Source organism: Acipenser ruthenus, chromosome 6 (assembly GCF_902713425.1).
Source record: "Acipenser ruthenus chromosome 6, fAciRut3.2 maternal haplotype, whole genome shotgun sequence".
In the NCBI taxonomy this organism is placed as follows: Eukaryota; Metazoa; Chordata; class Actinopteri; order Acipenseriformes; family Acipenseridae; genus Acipenser; species Acipenser ruthenus.
The window spans coordinates 1162746-1190608 of NC_081194.1; the positions used below are offsets into that span (position 1 = coordinate 1162746).

Consider the following 27863-nt stretch of genomic DNA (forward strand, 5'->3'; position numbering starts at 1 on the left):
CCAGGGGATTTGTTTATTTTAAGAGCTCCTAGTCCCTTTAACACTTCTGCCTCTGTTATGCTAAAGTTATTTAAAATTGGATAGGAACAGGTCGACATGTGGGGCATGTTGTCCGTGTCCTCCTTTGTAAAAACCTGTGAAAAGTAATCATTTAATATATTTTTCTTCATCTATGATTTTGCCATTTGTGTCTCTTAGACATTTAACCTCCTCTTTGAATGTTCTCTTGCTGTTATAATATTGAAAAAACATTTTGGAATTGGTTTTAGCCCCCTTAGCAATATTGATTTCTATATCTCTCTTGGCCTTTCTAACTTCCTTTTTGACTTGTGTTTGCAGTTCCAAGTACTCTTTCTGTGTACTTTGTTTTTGGTCCCTTTTAAACGCTCTGTAAAGTGCCTTTTTTTGCTGAATATTTTTTTTAATTGATCTATTAAACCATTTTGGCCATTTTGTTTTAGATTTAGATTTGTCTACTTTTGGGATGTAATTGTTTTGTGCATCTAGTACTACATTTTTAAAAAAACAGCCACCCTTTTTCTGTGGATGTTTTCTCTATTTTACTCCAATCTACTTCTGTTAGTCTCTGTTTCATACCTTCATAGTTTGCTTGTCTAAAATTGTAAACCTTAGCTTTAGTCATAACTTTTAGGGTTTTAAAAAATACTTCAAATGAGACCATGTTGTGGTCTGAGTTTGCCAATGGCTCTCTGACCTCTGTTTTAGTTATTCTGTCTTTGTTATTTGAAGAGACTAAATCAAGGCATGCCTCCCCTCTAGTCGGTGCCTTGACAAATTGCGTTAGGAAGCAGTCATTTGTCAATTTCGTCCATCGTGCTCCCCACCAGGTTCTCCCATTTTATATAGGGAAGTTGAAATCCCCCATTAGTATGGCTTCTCCTTTGCTACACGCTGAACTCAAGTCATATTATTTCATAAAGAGGTTCTCAGTGTTTGGTATTTGCATTGAGTTAAAATTGCCAAAAATTAGTTGATTAAGAATCTGTATAAATAGCCATTCAAAAACACATGATTTTAATTAACGCAAGAACAGCGAAAGATACGACCATGCCCCGCTTGAGTAATGAAGATCGCCTGGTTGCTATCGGCATGATTGAAGGCGGCCTGTCTGTGAGAGAAGTTGCCCGGAGAATGAGATGTGCTCCTTCAACAAACAGCAGACTAGTCCAGAGAAACCAGCTCTGTGAGGGACTGGCCACGTCCTGGAAGGCAGAGGGTCACCACATCGGCCCACCACGTCATGGTGAGCGTTGTGCTGACTGTTGTGTTGTTCAAGCCAACTGGTGGGGCAGTCAAAGTGTGATGGATGTGGGGAGGAATCTCCTTTAACACAAGCATGCCTTTGATACAGATTGAGGGCATTCTTACTGCTCAGTGATACATTGACGAAGTCCTTGAGGCAACAGTTTTTCCGTTCCTGCAAGCCAATCCAGAAGTGTCAATTTTCCAGCAGGACAATGCAAGACCACAGAGTGCTAGGATTGCAATTGCACGACTTCAAAAAAACAATGTCGAGGTCTTGCCGTGGCCAGCTTTTTCTCCTGACCCGGGTCCAATAGAACATCTGTGGGACCAAATCACCAGTGCCGTCCATAGGAGACAACCACGACCAGCCAACCTTCACCAGCTGGCTGCAGCTGCACAGGAAGAGTGGCGGAACATCCCTCAGCAGTCTATCCAGAGGCTGATCAGGTCCATGCGTCAACGCTGCCAGGATCGTGTTCATGCTCAGGGAGGTCATACCGATACTAACTTTCTAATGTGTTAATTTTGACAGTGTGTCAAGTTTTATACTGAAAACTTATGATTCTTTGATATGTATTTTTGTTCACATTTTCTGTGATTTTGTTTGATATCTATGGTTAAAATATTTGATTAAATGATTAAATCCATTAGACCTGAGTGTTGCATTTCTTTTGTGCATCAGTATATACAGTGTGTGCATGTGTGTATATATATAGTATATATATATATTTTTTAGAGAGAGAGAGAGAGAGAGAGAGAGAGAGAGAGAGAGAGAGAGAGAGAGAGAGAGAGAGAGAGAGAGAGAGAGAGAGACACACACACACAGTCAAACCATCTCATGCGACCACCTTTATTTAGAGACCACTTTATTAATTCCTCCCAATGCTATTTGTGCTTTTATTGAACTCTATTGAGCAACCACCTACCTATGCGACCAGCAAGCACAATTCTCTTACCCAGCAACGGACTCTTAAGCACCCTTACACAGGGATATTGTTATAAGAAAAATATGGTTTTAAATGGGAAGTCCTAAATGCAAAGGAATACGGTAACCACTTTAGCAGTCTTTTATCCACAATAAATAAAACAACAGCGCTCTCTTGTAAAGGAAGAGAGAAAACGTGGAGAAACAAAAGATCCTCCCAAGATGACAGGATTAAAGTTATTAAACTTGTAAAGAACTAGAAAGACGCAGATACAGCATTTTCAAACAGAAAGAACTAGGGCTAGACAGGCAAGCATTCATTCCTTTCACTAAATAATTTGTTTTGTAAATGCATTATCTAAATGAATGTTATTTAATTACATACTTCCTTTTGTTCATATTACATCTGCTGGCTTGTACAGTGTATGTAAGACATACATGAATATAGGTAAGCATGTCAGAGACAGATAGAAAATTCTTAAGTTATGAGCCCTTTTAAGAAACCACCTGTGTTAAGAGGCCACTATTAGACTGTCCCTTGAGTGGTCTCTTAATACAGGTGTGACTGTATATAAATACATAATATCACCAAAACTGTCAATTCTGTAAGTGTCTGTTGAGGCTGCAACTCATTACTACTGGAGGACTGGGCTGCATTACTGAATTATCGATTACAGGAATTGACAGATATTTAGTAATTAAGGGGTCTAAGTGAGGAATAATGAGCAATAGCTCTCCGTTACCTGATGATGAAGGGCACAAAGGGGGCCAGGCTCAGGGTGGAGGAGGTGCCGTCCATCGGGGAGGGGTACAGGCGCCCCAGTATCAGCAGCAGGAGGAAGAGGCAGGGATGCAGCTTCAGGACCCCCGAATCACTGATCAGGACAGAGACAAAGACAGAGAGAGAGAGAAGTGAGTCAACAGGACCTCCTGAATCACTGAGCAGGACAGACAGACAGACAGAGACAGACAGAGAGAGAGAAAGCCCTGCAATACCAAGAGCTCAGCCCAGAAAAGAGTCCCCTCAGCCAGCTGGTCCTGAAGCTCACTGAGCTGAGCAACACTGACATCAGTCAGCTTCAGGACAGCACTGCAAAAACAATTCCAATTAGTGTAAACCAAATTATAAAACACCTGAAACACTCCTATCTGGACCATTGGGATACAAATACTAAATCACAAAACAAACTAGAGTGCTATCGGACCCTAAATAGAAATTACACCCTGGCAGATTACCTGGTAACTGTCAGAAACACAAAGCAGAGGCAGATCCTGACCAAATACCGGCTCAGTGACCACAACCTGGCCATTGAAAAAGGCCGACAGAGGCAAACCTGGCTGGCCAGGGAGAACAGGCACTGTGGTCACTGTGAGACAGGAGAGGTCGAGACAGAGATTCACTTCCTGACACACTGTGAAAAATATAAAAACATAAGGGACATTTTCTTCGCCAAATTCTGTGATTTAGTCCCAGAATTCCCAAAAATGTGTGATACCCAGAAGCTGTCAATCCTGCTGGGGGAAGACAAACACACAGCCAGACTGGCTGGTCAATACGTGGAGACCTGTCATAGCCTGAGGGACAGACCGTGAACACGTCACACTAGAGAGGGAAAAGAGAGAAGGAGGGAGGGAGGGATTCTGTTTAATATAGAGAGAGGGAGGGAGGGAGGGAGGGGATATTGTTTAATTGAGGGAGGGGGGATTCTGTTTAATAGAGGGAGGGAGGGGGATTCTGTTTAATAGAGGGAGGGAGGGGGATTCTGTTTAATATAGAGGGGGGAAGGGGGTACTGTTTGATATAGAGGGGAAGGGAGGGATTCTGTTTACTGTATTAATATAGAGGGAGGAGGGATACAGTTAGTATTAAGAAAAATTCTTTGTCTGTATATTTGAGTTGGTTATGCCATGTATGTGCTTTGGCAACACAATTATTTTTATTGTCATGCCAATAAAGCCAATTTGAATTGAATTGAGAGAGAGAGAGAGAGAGAGAGAGAGAGAGAGAGAGAGAGAGAGAGAGAGAGAGTATTTTAACACCCTCCACACAGAGATCGGCCATTTCCAGGCCCAGGGGAATGTGCTGCTCTGTGGGGATTTCAATGCCAGGACAGGCTCAGAGCCTGACTGTATTAACACCCAGGGAAACAGCCATGTATTTGGACAGACCCCTCTGTACCTCACACCCACCACAATCCAGAGAAACAACCCTGACCGTGCCGTGAACAAAAATGGGAGAGAATTAGTGCATCTCTGTCAAGCCCTAGGTCTGTACATCGTTAATGGCAGGATCAGAGGGGACTCTTTAGGGAGGTTCACGTATTGCTCAGCTCTTGGGACTAGTGTAGTCGACTATGCCATCACTGACATGGACCCCTCCTTTCTAAGTGCATTCACTGTCAGGCAACAAACCCCTCTATCGGACCACAATCAAATCACTGTGTTCCTGAAAAGAGGAAGTCAGGCAAGCAACACACAAACACAGCCCAGTAAGCTGTACAATCTGAATCAACCATACAGATGGGCTCCAAACAGCACTGAGGAATATATCAAAGCAATCAGTTCCACTGAAATAACTAACACCATTAACACTTTCCTCAACACTCTGTACCAACCTAATATGACAGGACTAAATCTGTCTGTTAATGACCTCAATCAGATATTTGAAAAAGCAGCCATAATGGCAAATATTAAAAAGACCAAAAAGAAGATCAATCGGAAACAAAAACACACACAGTCATGGTTTGATGATGAATGTAAATCAATACGAACAAATCTAAGAAAATTATCTAATCAAAAACACCATCAACCACAAGACACAGACTTACGTCTGAGGTACTGTGAGACTCTAAAACACTACAAACACACCCTCAAACAGAAAAAACAAAAACACACAAACAAAACCCTCACAGACATTGAAAAATCTGTTGACCAAAATCAGTTCTGGGAAATGTGGAACAATTTAAACCCAACAAAACAACAAGAATTGACGATACAAAATGGAACAGTTTGGAAAAATTATTTTGAAAACCTTTATAAAGATATTCAACAAAAAGATCTAACAGATAAACAAAATGAAACTAGAGAAAAACTGAAATTACTTGAACAATCAATTAAAGATAACCAAAACACAATTGATGTTCCAATCACCCTACAGGAATTAACTAAGAAGCTGCAGGCACTGAAAACCAGGAAAGCCTGTGGCCCTGACAGCATCAGCACTGAGATGCTCAAACACAGCAGCCCTAAATTACAGGAGGCAATGCTTAAATTGTTCAACATGGTACTAAGTACTGGTTACTTCCCTGACATCTGGAACCAAGGGCTTATATCCCCAATTCACAAGAGTGGAGACAAATTCGACCCCAACAACTACCGGGGCATCTGTGTGAGCAGTAATCTGGGGAAGGTGTTCTGCAGTATCATCAACGCCCGGATACTGGCCTTCCTTACCGAACACAATGTCCTGAGTAAGAGTCAAATTGGATTCCTACCAAATCACCGCACAACAGATCATATTTACACCCTACACACCCTAATAAACAAACACGTACACCAAAAAAATAAAGGCAACATTTTCGCCTGCTTCATTGACTTTAAAAAAGCATTTGATTCTATTTGGCATGAAGGTTTATATTACAGAATTCTTCAAAGTGGTGTAGGGGGTAAAATCTATGATATAATAAAATCAATGTACACAGAAAACAAATGTGCAGTCAAAATTGGCAACAAAAGAACTGATTTCTTCACTCAGGGGCGGGGGGTGAGGCAGGGCTGCAGTCTGAGTCCAACACTGTTCAATATTTATATTAACGAGTTGGCTACGATGTTGGAGCAGTCTGCAGACCCCGGCCTTACTCTACACAACACCGAAGTCAAGTTCCTGCTCTATGCAGATGACCTGGTCCTGCTGTCGCCCACAGAGCAGGGGCTGCAGCGGAGCCTGGCACTGCTGGAGCAGTACTGTCAGACCTGGGCCCTGGCAGTAAACTTTAAAAAGACCAAAATAATGATTTTTCAAAAAAAGGCCAGAACTCAGGGAAACAGATACCATTTCACCCTAAACAACACTACACTAGAACACACCTCAGACTACACGTACCTGGGCCTGACTATCAGTGCGTCAGGGAGCTTTAACCTAGCAGTGAATGCACTAAAGGAAAAAGCCAGAAGAGCTTTCTATGCCATCAGAAGAAGATTCTATAAAATCAATATTCCTATCAAAATATGGCTAAAATTAATTGACAGTGTCATCCAGCCCATTGCGCTGTATGGAAGTGAGGTATGGGGTCCACTCAGTCAACAAGACTACACTAAATGGGACAAACACCCAATCGAAACCCTGCATGCTGAACTCTACAAAAACATCCTACAGGTGCAAAGAAAAACACCAAATCATGCATGCAGGGCAGAATTAGGCCGTTACCCAACACTCATAAATATAAAGAAAAGAGCACTAAAGTTTTGGATGCACCTAAAGAAAAGTGAATCAGACTCCCTCCAGTATGAGGCCATGCAAACCCAAGAGCTCAGCCCTGAAAAGAGTCCTCTAAGCCAGCTGGCCCTGAAGCTCACTGCACTGAACCCAACTAATAATACTAAAACAAACCAGCTTCAGGGCAGCACTGCTTACCAGCCCCCAATCAGAGTCAACCAAATTATAAAACTAACCAAAAACTGCTATCTGAAACATTGGGACACAGAAACAAAATCTCAAAATAAACTGGATTGTTATCGGGCCCTAAAAAGAGATTACACTCTGGCAGAGTATCTCTCTACTGTCAGAGATACAAAGCAGAGGCAGATCCTGACCAAGTACAGGCTCAGTGACCACAGCCTGGCCATTGAAAAAGGCCGTCACCGGCAGACCTGGCTTCCTAAAGAAGAAAGGCTCTGTGGTCACTGTGAGACAGGAGAGGTTGAGACAGAGATGCACTTCCTTCTTCAATGTAAGAAATACTCGGAAAATAGACAAACTTATTTTAAAAAATTTGCAAATTCCCTCCCAAACTTCCCAAACATGACCAACCCTGAAAAAGTCCCAATCCTCCTGGGAGAGGAGAGAAGCACAGCCCAACTAGCAGCCCAGTATGTGTCTGCATGTCACAGATTGAGGGACACACAATGAGAGCTCTGCACAGAGACACACACACACTTATGTATATACAGTATGTATGTTGTTGTGTATGTAGGCATGTATGTATTAGGTAAATGCTTATTGTCCTGATACATGTTTATTGTTAGTAGTGATATGTGTTTTTTTTTTGTTTTTTTTTTTTTTTTACTGTACTTTATAAATCAGTTTGTTTATATATATGTATTCATGATGCATTGTATATATACATGTCTGTATTGTATAATTGCTTTGGCAACACCTGCTATTGTAAGTCATGCCAATAAAGCACCATTGAATTGAATTGAATTGAATTGAATTGAGAGAGAGAGAGAGAGAGAGAGAGAGAGAGAGAGAGGCTCAGAGAGCACAGCCTGGCCATCGAGACTGGCCGACACAGGCAGACATGGCTGCCCAAAGAGGACAGGCTGTGTGATCACTGTCAGCTCAATCAGGTCAAGACAGAGATACATGTTTTACTGCAGTGCACAAAATATAAGAATATAAGGGAAGACTTCTTCCCAGAGCAGACAAGCTGTACAGGGAGTGACACTGAGGCTCCTCACACAGGGAGGAAAAGAAAAATAAATAAATAAAATATTATAGAATATATATATATATATATATATATATATATATATATTTTATATATAAATTGTATTATTACTTATACTGTGATACTTGAAATGTATTTGCTTACGATTGTAAGTCGCCCTGGATTAGGGGGAGTCTGCTAAGAAATAAATAATAATAATATATACAGTACTGTGCAAAAGTTTTAGGCAGGTGTGAAAAAATGCTGTAAAGTAAGAATGCTTTCAAAAATAGACATGTTAATAGTTTATATTTATCAATTAACAAAATGCAAAGTGAGTGAACAGAAGAAAAATCTACATCAAATCAATATTTGGTGTGATCACCCTTTGCCTTCAAAACAGCATCAATTCTTCTAGGTACACTTGCACACAGTTTTTGAAGGAACTCGGCAGGTAGGTTGGCCCAAACATCTTGGAGAACTAACCACAGTCCTTCTGTGGATTTAGGCAGCCTCAGTTGCTTCTCTCTCTTCATGTAATCCCAGACAGACTCGATGATGTTGAGATCAGGGCTCTGTGGGGGCCATACCATCACTTCCAGGACTCCTTGTTCTTCTTTACGCTGAAGATAGTTCTTAATGACTTTCGCTGTATGTTTGGGGTCGCTGTCATGCTGCAGAATAAATTTGGGGCCAATCAGATGCCTCCCTGATGGTATTGCATGATGGATAAGTATCTGCCTGTACTTCTCAGTATTGAGGAGACCATTAATTCTGACCAAATCCCCAACTCCATTTGCAGAAATGCAGCCCCAAACTTGTAAGGAACCTCCACCATGCTTCACTGTTGCCTGCAGACACTCATTCGTGTACCGCTCTCCAGCCCTCCGTGAACAAACTGCCTTCTGCTACAGCCAAATATTTCAAATTTTGACTCATCAGTCCAGAGCACCTGCTGCCATTTTTCTGCACCCCAGTTCCTGTGTTTTCATGCATAGTTGAGTCGCTTGGCCTTGTTTCCACGTCGGAGGTATGGCTTTTTGGCCGCAAGTCTTCCATGAAGGCCACTTCTGACCAGACTTCTCCGGACAGTAGATGGGTGTACCAGGGTCCCACTGTTTTCTGCCAATTCTGAGCTGATGGCACTGCTGGACATCTTCCGATTGCAAAGGGAAGTAAGCATGATGTGTCTTTCATCTGCTGCAGTAAGTTTCCTTGGCCGACCACAGCGTCTACAGTCCTCAACGTTGCCTGTTTCTTTGTGCTTCAAAAGAGCTTGGACAGCACATCTGGAAACCCCTGTCTGCCTTGAAATTTCTGCCTGGGAGAGACCTTGCTGATGCAGTATAACTACCTTGCGTCTTGTTGCTGTGCTCAGTCTTGCCATGGTGTATGACTTTTGACAGTAAACTGTCTTCAGCAACCTCACCTTGTTAGCTGAGTTTGGCTGTTCCTCACCCAGTTTTATTCCTCCTTCACAGCTGTTTCTGTTTCAGTTAATGATTGTGTTTCAACCTACATATTGAATTGATGATCATTAGCACCTGTTTGGTATAATTGTTTAATCATACACCTGACTATATGTCTATAAAATCCCTGACTTTGTGCAAGTGTACCTAGAAGAATTGATGCTGTTTTGAAGGCAAAGGGTGGTCACACCAAATATGGATTTGATTTAGATTTTTCTTCTGTTCACTCACTTTGCATTTAGTTAATTGATAAATATAATCTATTAACATGTCTACTTTTGAAAGCATTCTTACTTTACAGCATTTTTTCACACCTGCCTAAAACTTTTGCACAGTACTGTATATATATATATATATATATATATATATATATATATATATATATATATATATATATATATATATCATTATTATTGTTGTGGTGTGTTTGAAGTACTGTGTTATTTTTGTTTTAATTACATATGTTTTAAATGTTCATTGTAAAGATGGAATTTACCCATCATTGCTTTGGCAATACTTGTAAAAAAATCAGTCATGCCAATAAAGCAGTTGAAATTCAAATTGAAATTGAAAGATAAACGTTAAGAAAATTACAGACTCAGTGCCTGTCCATTGAAGCTGGCCGACACAAGAAGTCCTGGGCAGTCAGGGAGCACAAGCTGTGCCTCCACTGTGAATCAGGAGAGGTTGAAACAGAGATGCGCTTCCTGATGTCCTGCTCCAAATACACAGAAATAAGGGAGGAATATGTACCAAAATCCACGAGTCTCGTGCCAAATTTCATCCTCCTTACTGACACTGATAAAATAGGGATCCTGCTAGGAGAGTCGGCGCAGACCAGTCTGTGTCAGCGTGCCACAGCCTGAGGGACAGCGGGGAGGGAGGGAGGGTAGTTGTATTGTTCAAAGGGAAGGACGGTCCTGTTTGTGTTATTGCTTACTTGTTTTATCATTTCTGTTTGTAATATTTTAAAAGCTTTGGCAACACCAGAGCATCATGCCAATAAAGCTCATTGGAATTGAAATGAATTGAACTGAATTGAATTGAGAGAGACACAAACACACACACACACACACACACACACACACACAGAGAGACAGAGACAGAGTCAACAGGACCTCTGAATCACTGAGCAGGACAGAGCTGTCTCTGTCAGTACCTGCCTGTGATAAAGCGACTGAACCCTAGTTGCACCAGCTGATCCTTGGGTTATTAAGCCTATTGCTGAAGAAACTAAACTAGAAGCTGCCCCTCCCGAGCTGTGTGCGAATCTCCAGCTGTACAGGAAACACATGCTTTCATACAAAGTCAATGCCTTGTTTTTCTTAGCCGAGGAATGGAAATTAAAAGTTTCTGCCAGCAGTGTTTTTATAGGCTTGGGGGGGAAGAAACTCGGTGGCAATATTAAACTGAAACAACCACATTACTGACTGGCACGAAAACAGCAGGAGGAGAGGAGTGGCTGTGCAGCACTCAGGAGTGCAAGCCAGCAGCTCAGACCCTGCTGTCTGTACAGCTGCAAAGGTAATTACTCGACAAAGACAAACATGCAATCCAGCTCCAATTCAATACCACTCGGAGGGCTCTTTCATTACACAAATGATTAAATTAAACGATACCGATCTCTAATCATGACAGGGCTTCGAGTATGAAACCTAATAGCCGGCTAATTATGACCGCTGTAATTCTGCTTAGCGTCTCATTTCAGCGTTCGCCAGGAAACAGCACAAATGTGATGTCATTCCTGCATGAGAAAAAGCAATTGCTAACAAACGAGCCTCACCTCGGTATGTTGCTACTGTAAAAACAAGGTGTGACAGGGCTGCTGCCATCAAGCAGGGGTGCAAGAATTAATATAGAGAAAGCACGTGGGGCTGGGGTTCCCATGTGGTTTTACAGTACAAGGGGATTGGGTTTATTCACAAAGGTTATATTGTGCTGAAAGTACAGAAGCAATACATCTACAGTACTGAAACATTATCACTGTATACACTGCTTCAGAATGCTTCTTTATACTGAACTCTTACAGCATGTTTCAGAGACCCTGATTAGAACTAGTATTAAGCCCGCTGCACACAGCCCGACTCAAGCCGTTCCGACTCATCTCATCTGAGTTTGCACAGATTTTGCAATCAGTTTTGCTCAGTTTTGGTTTGACGTCACAGTTCAGTTTTTTCACGACTGGGTGTCGCACACTGCTAAGACTGAATTACTGACCACAACTAGATCCTGGTGGATTACCATGTATGCAGATTTAATTAATACTGCCCTGTACACATTTTTGTATTAACTTAGCCCAACATAGCGACCCTCCTATTATGCATGGCATCGTATGCTGATCAGACGGCAGAGACAGCGCTGCGAGGCAACCAAAAGAATAGCCTTTTAATTTAGCTATTGACCATTTACACCGTGCAAGCGTTTCAGGCAGTGTTTGACTTTTTGTATAGTTTGTCTACTACACTTTAGCCTGTGGTAAATAAAATCCAAACTGTCGGTTTTTTCTCAGTGTGTGGATCTAGGGGCTTGTGATTTGTGACCTAGTATTTGAGATCGACACAACCGTTTACTTCTGTTTTGCGCAGTAAGAAAATATAGGCTGCCAGTAGATTGATAATAAAAAGATAAATTGATAATTTACCTTTTATTAGTAAACGCCTAAAAAACGATTCAAATGTGCACGTATCTGGTATTTTTTTTTAATTCGGGACACTCGGAGTAATTCAAGACTAATGTATTTTTACCTGTGGAACAAAAACTGTCAATATTCCACCATCTTGTATGACAAGTTACATGACAAGCTCCGTCACTTAAACCTGCTTCACCATTGGTTGACACCCTTATGACTAATCGGTCTCAGTCAGTCTTGGCCGGCAACCGCTGCACACAGACAGACTGATCATATCTGAACGAAACTGCGTCTGAAAAAGATTCAACATGTTCAATCTTCAAATCTGAAGACATCCCGACTGAAATCTGCATAATCTTGGTTTTAAGGGCACGCACACTGATACGATTCATCCAAACTCTGTACGGCCAGTTGAGATGAGATGAGATGAGTCGGGATGGCTTGAGTCGGGCTGTGTGCGGCAGGCTTTGGACTACCTGTTAATTTATGTAAAAAAACAGATTGGTAAAACACCAATGAATAGGAAATCAGTTTAGTTCATATGGGGCTCAGCCAGGGGTGGAAATAAGACTCCTGTTGCAGGGCAGTTTGATCCTGTTTTTTACTATTTTATTAAGACACACCTGAGCTTGTTCCCTATACACTGAGGCTGATCAAGCTCATATTAAAATCTGGTATGGGTGAAACTGCTATGCAGAAGGAGTCTTTGCTGCAGGCCTGATCACAAATGGAGTGCAAGAACCAGGAAAGAGGTGCTGTACAGGTTCTGGGGGCAGTAGCATTGGTGGCACAGTAGGGTACACAGCGTGCATTGCTAGCGTGTCTCTTACTTACCCATCCACGGTGCTGGCCACTGTCTCCAGCTGCCTCAGCAGGAAGGGGTAGAGGGCTGGGAACCGGCTGAACAGCTCCCGGCCTATCATCCTGGAGGAGGGGAGAGAAGAGAAAGCAGGGTCAGTACAGCTGATACATAACCCAGTCAGGCTGAGAATGCACGAGTCAAGGAGGTAGGGTTATGAAGATAACAATTCTCCTGGATTCAGCTTCAAATGGGACCTTGTTATGCCTACCATTTATCTGCTGCAACAAGCCTTTTTGTTAGAAGCCCATTGATTTTGTTTGTTTTTGGTTTCCTTTTTTTGTTATTGTATACTTACATAAACATTTTTACAAAATAAATGCAACAACGGTCCTGGTTTGACTGCTAACACAACACTCAAATATAAACATAAAGGAAACTGTTTTCAAATACAAACCAGCTGTGGGAACAAAATAAACAGCTTACAGTGATGAATAGGAGACAAACATGTCATGCAAAAAACTAAAATAATCTCAAGAGTGCTTTGTTACACCAGGTTTTCTTCTGCATAATGCAAACAGTTCAATCTCGTCTTATTCCCAGTATCACACTGGGGCCTGCCCCTCTGCTGTCTGCACTCCAGTCTGCACCAGTACATCACAAAAAAGCTCAAATTCATTCACCTCCCTCCAATATTTCAGACAGTATAATTGATTCACATGAGGAAAAAAGACATCTACTGTACCATTCCGAACTGTACACTTTTGACACCTCAACTAGGTTCAAACCCGTCTGGTTCTCAACCGGCTGGGCTGCTGGCAGCTAGAAGTTATTAAGTTTCTATTCCCCAGGTCATCAAATTTGCATGACTGTAACCAAAGAAGAATCATGTTTAATTTATAACACTATGAAGGAGCTTTTGAGTTTAATTTGCAGTACGCAAACCCGACTGTAACACAACCTGAATGGTGTTCTGGTAATTAAACGGATTCCATCTGAAATGTTATTGCTGTCATTCCGCAAACAACCCAGACCCTGGAACAAAGGGGGCCTTGGCCAGAAGCAATCAAGAACTAGACACAGGTGTTCACCAGCCTACCACCACCCAGAAACAGCGAGTTACCCAACAGAGAGACTCGGCCAAAAGCACAACGTGCCCATGTGACTCGTGTTACTAATTTGCCAGTAATGTGCATAATCAAAATATACACTTCTCATACACTCTTTCCATTTTACATGGCCAGTACTAATCTTTCAACATTAAAAATGATGAATTGTTCTTTTATTATTTTTTTAGTTCCAGTTCAACTGAGATGTCTCATACTGGTTGTCCTGTCTGCATGTTGATGGCTAGCAGAGATGACACTAAATTCAATTCTATTTTTAACGGTAGGACACGGATTCAACAGGGACACAAGGGTTAGTACACAGAGCGAAATGGGATTTATTTAAGGAGTGATAACTGAGGTTTTGAAATACATTTTCTCAATTGAAAAAGTCTGAGCATCGCTCAGGACAACCATCCAACCCTCCAATGAAGTGGCGTGCTGCATTTCTCCTAGAATGCAATGGCAGTCTACCGTTTAACCTAGACCTCTTCAGAGCTACAGTGTAAGGCTACAGATCATACATGTGTACAGGTGCTTCCTGGTTTCTACTCACTTACACTGTTTAGCTCACATGGGACTATTTTGACAATCTAAACGGCACCATCTTTTAATTCTATATAACTGTCCCACATGGGTGATTTATTATCCATCACTTAGCAATGCAATACTCTGGAAAAGGATCTGCGATATATCAGGGTTAAGAGATTTAGGGCGAAGGTATTTTGTTTTGCCACTGTTTAGATCATTATAAAAAGTTCTGATTACTGATGAACTATTCATTGAAACACTGAGCCAGTGGAAATTGTTAGAAATTGGGGGATAATGACCACCGAAGCGGAGTCTGAAGTCAGTTATACTGGATCGGATGATCCGTCACGAAGGGCCTGCTTGTGTGATTAAGGGATAGATCTTTGTAATCTTTACTCCTTAACCAACACATCACGACAGCTCATAAATAGAATATTGTATTGAGTTTCACAAATTGTTTATAGGATTTGCAGTGGAAGCCAAGGTCGTGTATATATTCACAACTGTCCAGCTCTACATTAAAAGTTGGTTTGTAAAGCCTAGGTGATGCAGTTTCGAATATCAAATGAAAACCAATTTTACAGGGGCTCCCAAGTGGCACAGCCGGTAAAGGATGCGCCCTATAGCCTGGAGGTTGCCGATTCGAGTTCAGGCTATTCCACTGCCAACCGTAGACGAGAGTTCCCAAGGGGCGGCGCACAATTGGCCGAGCGTCGCCAGGGTGGGAAGGGCTTAGGTTGGCCAGGGTGTCCTCAGCTCACCGTGCACCAGAGACCCCTGTAGTCTGGCCGGACACCTGCAGGCTTGCCTGTAAGCTGCCCAGAGCTGCGTTGTCCTCTGACGCTGTAGCTCTGAGGTGGCTGCATGGCGGACCTGCAGAGTGGAAAGAAGCGGTCGGCTGACGGCACACATTTTGGAGGACAGCGTGTGTTTGTCTTCACCACTCCAGAGTCAAGGTGGGGGTGGTAGCAGTGAGCTGAGCCTAAAATAATACAATTAGCTATTTCAAATTGGGAGAGTATATATATATATATATATATATATATATATATATATATATATATATATATATATATATATATATATATATATATATTTTTTTTTTTTGGCTCCCCTAAATGCAATAGACTGAACACTTAAAAGACATGATATACAGCAACTGAGGGAGAGATACTACATGCAATTTAAGATGTAAGCTTTTGAACTACAAAATCCCTCCTGCACAGTACTTCTAGCAAGATACAGAATGCATCTCAAATATCAAGAGCCATTTCAAACACATTGCATCTGTGAGACCTGGCTTGAAGCCAGACAGGGAGATACCAACTGCAGTCTACCCTATCAAACATACACCATCAACATTGCATTACGTGCATCTCCAGTACACTGCCCTATCAAACACACACCATCAACATTGCATTACGTGCATCTCCAGTTCACTGCCCTATCAAACACACACCATCAACATTGCATTACGTGCATCTCCAGTTCACTGCCCTATCAAACACACACCATCAACATTGCATTACGTGCATCTCCAGTTCACTGCCCTATCAAACACACACCATCAACATTGCATTACGTGCATGGACCAGTATCCTATAAACACACTGTAGTACACAATACAGAATACTATTACACCAGTATACTGAGCCCTTGTTCAAATCTCTCACAACCTGCATATAACAATCACAGAGTAATCTAAAACGTGTGGCCAATACATATTTATTTTAAACTACTGTATCGACTGACAATATAAATGTAACTACTATGGCTAGATAAAGATGAATGTTGTTTGTGGTCATTCGTTTTATACCGACAGTAATTCTTGTTCCAATACTGTGACATCATTCCTGTCGCTCTTGTACATAGTTATGTTCCAGTGGGATTTGCCTGTGTAAATATTTTAATAATTGGATATATTTTTGTTTTAGTTTATTCTTAATGTTTGGAAACCCAAATGATAATCGTGATATGTTGAGATGTGTATTAATAAACATAACTGACGTCAGTTGCCGTGGTGCTAGCTACAAACAACAAATCCTTCTTGAATGAGGTGCAGATAGTCCTGATAGCACTGTACACTGGAATACAGTTTAATCAAAAACTTGAAAGCACAAATTCAAAGTAACACCCTGTGACTTGCTGCTGCCTAGTAAAGCTGAACTTGCTTATTAACCAGCTTTTAAATGAACTGTGTAGTAAAAGCTCTGGTCTTGTAGAGTTATTTATTTATTTTTAACAGCTTGAAATCATCTTTAGGTCGATACATTTCTAACACCTTCAGCAAAACTCGCACCGAGTCCTGCCCACTGCTATTTCAATCATTTCCTCTTTGTTGCCAATGTTCAGAACTTCTCAATTTTTAACATCTAAAGCTGGGGGACCACGAAGACACTGTGTGGCTTGGAACTGGGTTTCAGGTGACTAGGTTTCAGGCCACTGCATCACACCAGGAAAGACACTGGGTTTGATACAGCAAAGTTGCCTCAGAACCAGATTTCAAGCCATTGATTCTGAAAAAGTGGCTTTGTGTTCCCTCAGCCCAAGGTTGCCGTTCCACTTCTCCTCAGCAGTATTCCTTGCCAGTTTTCCTATAAAACAATATTTTTTTTGTTCTTATTTAAACATTTGTTAATTCGAGAACATTTAATTTCATAAAACAAGTGACACCAAATGTATTAATATAACAAAACAAAATTGCTAAACGTTACCTGGAAGCATTTGTTTTCTTTACTTGTGTGGCGAATCTGCCATTAAGAGAATCACACTAGGTTTGTGTGTGCCTCTGTGTAGAGTGTTGTATACTATTAGGAACATACTGAGGTTTGCACATGGCTGCTTGTATGCAGACAGTTTAATAAAATAAACTGCCTATCCCTTCCATTAAAAGTTAACTGTTCTATTTATGCAACTACCCTGTCTTACAATCGAATCGCAACGCCACGGTAACAGAAACATATATATATACACACACACACACACACACACGCACACGAGGGTGCTGATCACTCGCTTATGTTTCCCCATGCGATGCACAGGTTGCAGTGCAGTACTCATGTCTTTACTGTAGTTTAAAATAAAGAAGCAACACGTTGTTTAGGCTATATTACACGTTTGCTACATGGTTGTGTTTTTTTGTTGTTTTCTTTTTGCAATTACATTCAGTGTACATACAAAAAAAAAAATCCTGTGTCAAAATGTTTAATAGTCAAAAGTACCACTTTTCTACGGTAATTTTTAAACGGCGTTTAACATTTTACAAACAATATTTTTGTTTTTATGTTAGAAAACCAGTCATGTTTTGCCAGTGTACAACTTATTATCCAAATGAAACCATGAGGTAAAGTTAAAAGCCTAAGTATATTGTTTAAAATCAGTACCTCTCACGCAGTGCTCACACAGATCATGTTTACACCTCACACAGACAGTTTAGAGCCACAGGTCACAGACAATAATTATGATTATCGATCAGAATTATCGCTGCAACAAAATTACAGTGATTATCGATTATTCACCCTAATGCCTTCATAATGGTAGCCAACAAACATGATCAGCTGCAGATTGTGCTCCCCCAAAACCCTGAGAACACCTTCTGTACACGTGACTGTTTTAGAACCAAGACTGGAAATCAACCACAAGACCACACAGGGGTCACTGATAAGATGGTCATTAATTCTATTATTTTCTACCACTCCTAGTGGGCAGTCTTAACAAGCAAGAATGTTTGCACAGCCACAGGCCTCAGCCTCTCTGAAATGATTAAAAGGTGGCTAGTCTGTGTGTGCTCATTTTATGGACTGCAGGTTTTAAAAGAATGCTTTTCTTAGAGAGGGTTGCAGTTTGATTCTCCGATACATTTGCTGATGCACAAGGGAGACTGTGTTCATTGTGTGGGGTGTGCTGGAAAATACATGGGTTTGAAGCTGAATCTTCAGCCTTTTAAGAAGAAGAACTAAAAGCAACTGTGGCCATCGATAGAAGCCAGGGTGCACGCACGCACACACACACACACACACACACACACACACACACACACACACACACACACACCATTTTTAATCTGTGCACAATACTTCATGTGGAAGGGACTGTAGATTTACAAGGCTTTCCGGTTTGATTGGTTTTATTTAGTTATTTACTAGGACAGCTGGGTCAAACCGGCCTGGAGGTCAAGGGGTTTGTCCCCGGATGAGGTCAGGTCTGTGGTCATGGCTCCTCCAGAGCTGGATGGGCTCTGTGGGAGATTGAAACCGAACACGACGAGGCAATCGCTGGCTCTCACTGAGTGAAAGGGTTCGAAGAGTCAGCTTGGCTTGTTTTAGTCAGTGCTCATAACCAGGCAACACACTGGCTTTTAATCAATACAGGTCTCTGAGCTCCTAGCTCCTCAACCACAACTAAAAAACACTATTAAAACAGCACCAAATTTAGAATACTATTTAAAATAAACTGAAATACAAATGACAAAGGTTTCCACTAAAAGTCTTTCTTTCAATGTCTCCATTTTTGAACCTCTTTTGAAGACATTGAGAAGTGTATGTGGTCGAAACGTTTGTCATTGGATTTTTGTTTCTATTGGTATTCCTAGCTCCTCAGCATTTACACAATCTAGGGTTCTGTTTTTTTCGATTTTTTTTTTTTTTTAATAGTATTTCCGTAGGGCTAGACTGAAGTCTTCAGTAGTACCTAAACAGCAGAAAGCTTTCCCTAACCCTGACCTTGAAGAAACCAGCAAAGGAATTCCTTAGAACTGTGTCTGCTTTCCAACCAGATTCCTGACCGGGATCACTTTCCATGCCTCTCACAACGAGTGAGGAGTCTGGGGTTTAAAAGTGAAAGAAGTGGCATCAATCACTTTAATAGCCTCTAAATTACAGAGAGCTTTGACCTGCATAGTGCCTGCTGGAAGCGAAATATCTTGTGGGGAGAAGATAACAAGACAATAAAGATGATTTACTCAGTCCCTGACATTTAATAATGGTCTGGGAATGGGACCTTTTAGTGCACAGAGCACATTTCAATTAACTTCTCATGAAGAAAAACAAATTGTCAACTGCTGAACATCAGACCTTCTGCATTCTAAAGATACAACTGTCATGACATGACAACGAACCCACAAGCTTGAATACACTCCGCTACAGGTAGAACACTGCAGAACAGGCTGCACAGGACAATGATGCTCACACTGAAACGTATTAATCTCACTGAAACATCTACCAGTTTGAAAAACCCTCGTGGAATTCCTCGTGACGCTTCTTTCAGCGAGGGGACTGAAGCGTGTTCAGAGATTTTCATGATAGTGTTCTTGTAATGTATTTTTAATGTTAAAGAGCAATTGCCTTCTAGTGCTATATATAGAGGTCTTAAAACAAGCTTTTCGTTCAATTCCCTGCTGCCTGTGGATTGCTATACTATGCTTTGATCCCACAGTGGCACAGTAACCGAGTATATTTTCTGTGTATTAATGACCTAACGAACTCTTGCTGATGCACGTTTGACTGGCCCTGATGAAAGGCCTCAAGTCAAAGTCACGGTTAAACAGTCTAAAACAAGCGTCTCCTTCAGTACAGGAACGAGAAGTAAACAAGGCTCTGGCGTATCACATGCTTTACTGCTTCGGAGCTCTGGACGATAGAACAGGGCATGTCGGTGTGAAAAGAACCTGTTAAGAAGCCACCGATATCTTCAATCTGGAAGCCTGAAATCGCAGAGGCAGTAAAGGGAGAGAAGAAAGGGAGGGATGTCTGTGACAGTCCATGGCCAGGCTCCATCTATTTCTAATTGATCGATCAGGGGCGGTACAGAGCTCTCATGATCCTACAGTGCCCATATGGTTTTAAAAATAGTTTACATTCTTCTGGCATGTTATTTTCTTACAAGCTATAATCCACAGTCTATGCCCTGTAATACAATGTGATTATACAGGGAGCCAGGCCTTTAGCATGACATCTACAGTACTGATCGGAAAGTGAAATCCTATCGGGGGCCCTGCCAACACATCATAGTCTAGATGATATAAAAGAAGCTGTTCATACTGTACATCGGCAATAACTTGGCTTCTATTTACTTAAAAACAGGAGGCTGTGAGGAGGCTATGAGCATTGCATGGTACAGTACATACTTTAAATATGGGCTCATTTATTTTTTTGCTATCAACATCAAGGGGTTGCTGTCTAGACGATCAGTCATTTTCTTTTTTTTTTTTTTTTACCAGCAACATGCCAGTGATTCATTTTAAATGCTACCCTAGTGGAACGTACTTGTTTGCCAAGCAAAAAGAATGCCAATCAAAAGACCCCTAAATCAGGAAAGATCACAAAGTTCATTCACTGTGTGTTTCATAAAAGTATATCTGAAGTCAAATGGAATTTGATCTGGCCAGCTTACATGAGAGTATTTAAACAGTAGCGGAGTTATTGATGGGGCCTGTGTGAACATGGTTACAGTGCCTTATTTGAATTAATAGCAGGGAGCAGGAAGATGCAATAAAACTAACAGCACTGCTGCCTGTGCCATTATAAATCCTGTTCCAGCGCACTGCACTTCTGAGCTCTTCGGTGCTGTGAGCATGCAAAAGAGTGAACTTCTGCTAAAGAAAGTCCTCAGCAAGCTTCAGCACAATTGGAGAAGCAGTTGCCTAGATGTAAAAGTGTTTTCACCCCTAGATTCTGATAGACATCAACAACCTGCGCGAAAGACTGGCGCACAGACCTCTGCTTGTTATCTGCAGGGATAACAAATAACTAAAACACAAGCTAGAAACTGGATGAATCCAAACAGGCCTGTGGCTGTGCTAGAGTTAAACCAGATGCCTGTAAGCATTAGGCGCAAGCATTGTTAAAAGGGACTTGATTTTTTCAAGGTGTTTTTTAAAGATGTAATGATAAAAACACAAACACACACAGAAGCAGGCCAGCCAAAGCTGATTCATGATTAACTAGAAAACCAAACACCATTTTGCGCTTGCGAATGACAATGCTCACAGATGTATTAAAAGCCAGCTGCTGTTTATCCTTCAAGCGCTACCATTATAAAAGGGTACTACAGTACTGGTGCAGTTTTACGTTACCCATGGTTATACTATGCATTTACCACAGTTTACCATGTTTAATAATATGCTTTGCCATGTCTTGCTATTCTTTACAACATTTACCTATGCTTAACCATGCTTTCAATGTGCTTTATTACACTTTTTTGTGCTTTAACTTAGGGCTGGAACAATAATCGATAATCACGATAATTTTTGTGTAGCAATAATTTTATTGTGTTGAAAAATGATTATTGACAATCACAACTATCATCCGTGACCCAATGAAGCAGGAAGTGGCTTCGCATTGAGCAGTAAGCGGCACTGAACTGTCTGCGTGAAGTGTAAACATGATCTGTGTGAGCATAAGAACATCATCAGAAAGTTTACAAATGAGAGGAGGCCATTCAGCCCATCTTGCTCGTTTGGTTGTTAGCAGCTTATTGATCCCAGAATCTCATCAAGCAGCTTCTTGAAGGATCCCAGGGTGTCAGCTTCAACAACATTACTGGGGAGTTGGTTCCAGACCCTCACAATTCTCTGTGTAAAAAAGTGCCTCCTATCTTCTGTTCTGAATGCCCCTTTATCTAATCTCCATTTGTAACCCCTGGACCTTGTTTCTTTTTTTCAGGTCGAAAAAGTCCCCTGGGTCGACATTGTCAATACCTGCACTGCATGAGAAAGCAAGTACTGATTTTGAACAATATACTTAGGCTTTTAACTTTATCTCATAGTTTCATTTAGATAATAAGTTGTAACATGACTGGTTTTCTAATATAAAAACACTTGACTATTAAACATTTTGACACAGGATTTTTTTTTTGTACACACACTGAATGTATTTGCAAAAACGAAAAAAAGACACCCATGTGGCACACATGTAATATACCCTAAACAACGTGTTGCTTCTGTAGCTTCCTATTTTAAACTACCGTAAAAACATGAGTGCTGTACTGCAACCTGTGCTGAGCAGTGTGTGTGTTTATATATATATATATATATATATCTGTTACCGTGGCGTTGCGATTGTAAGACAGGGTAGTTGCATAAATAGAACAGTTAACTTTAATGGAAGGGATAGGCAGTTTATTTTATTAAACTGTCTGCATACAAGCAGCCATGTGCAAACCTCAATATGATCCTAATAGTATACAACACTCTACACAGAGGCACACACAAACCTAGTGTGATTCTCTTAATGGCAGATTCGCCACACAAGTAAAGAAAACAAATGCTTCCAGGTAACGTTTAGCTATTTTGTTTTGTTATATTAATACATTTGGTGTCACTTGTTTTATGAAAGTAAACATTCTCGAATTAACATAAAAGTTAACTTATTTCGGCAACAAACGCTCTATTCAAGACTGCTTGCTTCCACCCACTATTTTCTTTAGAACTCACAAAAGATCTCAGATGTAATAATGATCTGCTGGAAATTAATTGAAGAACATTCACAATAATCAAGTCTACTTTGACTAAAGCATGCATTTCTATATGACCAGTCTCCTGGATGAGCCAGTGTCTTAAAAAAAAAAATATATATATATATATATATATATATACATATATACATCACACAGGAGTCCTATTAAATAAATAACAGTGCCGAGGGATCCGAAGAGCTATTTAAAATAAAACAAGCCCTATCTCTTCAGTTCTTCCTGTAACACTCACAGCGGAGTTCTTCAGTCAGGTGAGAGGTGATGGAATCGTTCATTACGCTGGTGGAGTTCTTCAGTCAGGTGAGAGGTGATGGAATCGTTCATTACGCTGGTGGAGTTCTTCAGTCAGGTGAGAGGTGATGGAATCGTTCATTACGCTGGTGGAGTTCTTCAGTCAGGTGAGAGGTGATGGAATCGTTCATTACGCTGGTGGAGTTCTTCAGTCAGGTGAGAGGTGATGGAATCGTTCATTACGCTGGTGGAGTTCTTCAGTCAGGTGAGCGGTGATGGAATCGTTCATTACGCTGGTGGAGTTCTTCAGTCAGGTGAGAGGTGATGGAATCGTTCATTACGCTGGTGGAGTTCTTCAGTCAGGTGAGAGGTGATGGAATCGTTCATTACGCTGGTGGAGTTCTTCAGTCAGGTGAGAGGTGATGGAATCGTTCATTACGCTGGTGGAGTTCTTCAGTCAGGTGAGAGGTGATGGAATCGTTCATTACGCTGGTGGAGTTCTTCAGTCAGGTGAGAGGTGATGGAATCGTTCATTAAGCTGGTGGAGTTCTTCAGTCAGGTGAGAGGTGATAGAATCGTTCATTACGCTGGTGGAGTTCTTCAGTCAGGTGAGAGGTGATAGAATCGTTCATTACGCTGGTGGAGTTCTTCAGTCAGGTGAGAGGTGATGGAATCGTTCATTACGCTGGTGGAGTTCTTCAGTCAGGTGAGAGGTGATAGAATCGTTCATTACGCTGGTGGAGTTCTTCAGTCAGGTGAGCGGTGATGGAATCGTTCATTACGCTGGTGGAGTTCTTCAGTCAGGTGAGCGGTGATGGAATCGTTCATTAAGCTGGTGGAGTTCTTCAGTCAGGTGAGAGGTGATGGAATCGTTCATTACGCTGGTGGAGTTCTTCAGTCAGGTGAGAGGTGATAGAATCGTTCATTACGCTGGTGGAGTTCTTCAGTCAGGTGAGAGGTGATGGAATCGTTCATTACGCTGGTGGAGTTCTTCAGTCAGGTGAGCGGTGATGGAATCGTTCATTAAGCTGGTGGAGTTCTTCAGTCAGGTGAGAGGTGATGGAATCGTTCATTACGCTGGTGGAGTTCTTCAGTCAGGTGAGAGGTGATGGAATCGTTCATTAAGCTGGTGGAGTTCTTCAGTCAGGTGAGAGGTGATGGAATCGTTCATTACGCTGGTGGAGTTCTTCAGTCAGGTGAGCGGTGATGGAATCGTTCATTAAGCTGGTGGAGTTCTTCAGTCAGGTGAGAGGTGATGGAATCGTTCATTACGCTGGTGGAGTTCTTCAGTCAGGTGAGAGGTGATGGAATCGTTCATTACGCTGGTGGAGTTCTTCAGTCAGGTGAGAGGTGACGGAATCGTTCATTAAGCTGGCTGTAACACTGAAACACTGCTATTTTAGTGCAGTGTTTACATAGCTCATTATGCTTCAGTTACGCAATGCTAAACATGGTTCATCACTGTAATATATCCGTACATGAGACATTGTTTCCATGTTCGCTGAAACCGCCAGCCTTTCTCATGCATCACTGTTCACAGAGAACTCTGATCCACAGTACTCATCAGTCAATGTCACGCAATTGGCAAAAAAAATTCAGTGCGTGGGCACACAAATCACTCGGTCTGATTGGTTAGGAGCTTTGTGGGGATGATTCCATTGAAACTACATGCAGATAATTCAAGACTGCACTTTAGAAAAACTCCATTCAAAGACATTATGATTATACTGGCCAAATAACAGCATTGTCTGATGTGCAAAAACCCTGTAACTAAACGCACAACAGTAAAACATCTGGCCACCAGATGGTGCCATTGTGTGCTATGCAACAAAACCCATCCGAATTAAAAGAAATAGAAAGAGGCCATTCGAAAGGGGAAGCCATTGTATTCATATTCATTTATATTTTACCACAAACCCACTGCTGCTTTAGTCCATTCCTTCACTACTCACACACACACACTGCTGCTTTAGTCCATTCCTTCACTACTCACACACACACACACTACTGCTGCTTTAGTCCATTCCTTCAATACTGACACACACACACACACACACACACACACACAAACACACACTGCTGCTTTAGTCCATTCCTTCAGTACTAACACACACACACACACACTGCTGCTTTAGTCCATTCCTTCACTACTCACACACACACACACACACACACACACTGCTGCTTTAGTCCATTCCTTCAGTACTAACACACACACACGGTTGAGAAAGTTATCAAGGCTTATCAAGGTCAGTCTTGAGACTGTTTCGACAGAGTCACTGCACTGATATAGAGGTGCCGAGCTGCACGTACTCTGCTCTCTCCCACACGCCACTGGGCTCAGGTTACGAGAGAGCTGCAGAGATGAGACGAGAAGGGAAGGGAACAGAAAGGATCCACTGGATATGGGAAACCAAACCACTTGAACAAGAAGAAGGTTCCAGCATTTGGTCTACATAGGAAACTGGGGAACAGGAAGGCCAAATATGGGTGTCCTGTTAAGAGAGAAGTGTCCGGGTTGGTAATTTTATTGATGAGCAATTAACTCGGTCACATGACATAAAAGCACCTGGCTAGAGAAGCCATGTGGTCAGTTTGTTCTTGCTCGGGAGGGGCTTGTTCAAGCTTTCTTTTGTGAAATACATTTTGAGAGACTTTCCAATTACGCGTTGTTTAGACTGTCAGACAGTCTCAATGTCTGACAGACAGCTGTTCATTTTGACCCTCCCCCCAACAAACTATAAGAAAACAAAATCTCTCTCTAGATATTGCTATAAAAATGTCATATGGATGGATAGACAAGGCACATTCAGGCCTCCCTTGTAAAAGAGATGTATGTATGTATGTATGTATGTATGTATGTATACACATTATATATATATATATACACACACACACACATATATATATAATGTGTATATACAGACGTGCTCAAATTTGTTGGTACCCCTCCACAAAAAACGAAGAATGCACAATTTTCTCTGAAATAACTTGAAACTGACAAAAGTAATTGGCATCCACCATTGTTTATTCCATATTTAATAGAAATCAGACTTTGCTTTTGATTTTTTATTCAACATAATATTGTAAATAATAAAACAAATGAAAATGGCATGGACAAAAATGATGGGACCGCTAACCTAATATTTTGTTGCACAACCTTTAGAGGCAATCACTGCAATCAAACATTTTCTGTAGCTCTCAATGAGACTTCTGCACCTGTTAACAGGTAGTTTGGCCCACTCTTCCTGAGCAAACTGCTCCAGCTGTCTCAGGTTTGATGGGTGCCTTCTCCAGACTGCAAGTTTCAGCTCTTTCCATAGATGTTCAATAGGATTCAGATCAGGACTCATAGAAGGCCACTTCAGAATAGTCCAATGTTTTGTTCTTATCCATTCTTGGGTGCTTTTAGCTGTGTGTTTTGGGTCATTATCCTGTTGGAGGATCCATGACCTGAGACTGAGACAGAGCTTTCTGACACTGCCTCCTCCATGTTTCACTGTAGGTATGGTGTTCTTTTCTTTGAAAGCTTCATTTTTTCGTCTGTGAACATAGAGCTGATGTGACTTGCCAAAAAGCTCCAGTTTTGACTCATCTGTCCAAAGGACATTCTCCCAGAAGGATTGTGGCTTGTCAATATGCATTTTAGCAAATTCCAGTCTGGCTTTTATATGTTTTTCTTTCAAAAGTGCAGTCCTGCTGGGTCGTCTTCCATGGAGCCCACTTTTTGCTCAAAAAGCGACGGATGGTGTGATCAGAAACTGATGTACCTTCACCTTGGAGTTCAGCTTGTATCTCTTTGGCAGTTATCCTTGGTTCTTTTTCTACCATTCGCACTATCCTTCTGTTCAATCTGGGGTCGATTTTCCTCTTGCGGCCGCGCCCAGGGAGGTTGGCTACAGTTCCATGGACCTTAAACGTCTTAATAATATTTGCAACTGTTGTCACAGGAACATCAAGCTGCTTGGAGATGGTCTTGTAGCCTTTACCTTTACCATGCTTGTCTATTATTTTCTTTCTGATCTCCTCAGACAACTCTCTCCTTTGCTTTCTCTGGTCCATGTTCAGTGTGGTGCACACAATGATACCAAACAGCACAGTGACTACTTTTCTCCATTCATTACAAGATTGGAGACGTGTGTGATACTAATTAAAGAAACTAATTAGTTTGAAATATCACTATAATCCAATTATTTATTATCTTTTCTAAGGGGTACCAACAAATGTGTCCAGGCCATTTTAGAATATCTTTGTAGAATAAGCAATAATTCATCTCTTTTCACAGCTTCTTTGCTTTATTCTATGACATACCAAAGGCATGCAAGTATACATGATAAAATAGCTTTTAATTTCATCACTTTTGAGGAGGAATGAAGCATTATTTCAATGAGCTGTTCAATGGGATTGAGATCAGGACTTTGACTGGGCCACTGTAGGACATTCACCTTTTTGTTCTTGAGCCACTCCAATGTTGCTTTGGCCTTGTGCTTGGGATCATTGTCCTGCTGAAAGGTGAATTTCCTCCCAAGCTTCAGTTTTTTAGCGGACTGAAGCAGGTTCTCTTGCAGTATTTCCCTGTATTTTGCTCCATTCATTCTTCCTTCAATTTTAACAAGATGCCCAGTCCCTGCTGATGAGAAGCATCCCCACGGCATGATGCTGCCACCACCATACTTCACTGTAGGGATGGTGTGTCTTGAGGCATGGGCAGTGTTAGGTTTGCGCCACACATAGCGCTTTGAGTTTTGGCCAAAAAGCTTGGTCTCATCTGACCACAAAACCTTTTC

The 27863-nt window shown here is 41.4% G+C and overlaps 1 protein-coding gene across 1 annotated transcript in view; it reads right to left on the reverse strand.

Moving 5' to 3' along the window:
• Positions 1–27863, reverse strand: part of LOC117410467 (thyroid adenoma-associated protein homolog) — a 178993-nt gene that overhangs the window by 73144 nt on the left and 77986 nt on the right. The window contains exons 27-28 of the mRNA XM_034017036.3: positions 12772–12861; positions 2935–3066 (exon numbers count right to left, since the gene is read on the reverse strand). Coding sequence (XP_033872927.3) covers positions 2935–3066; positions 12772–12861 — 222 coding nt within the window. The remainder of the gene's footprint in view (positions 1–2934; positions 3067–12771; positions 12862–27863) is intronic.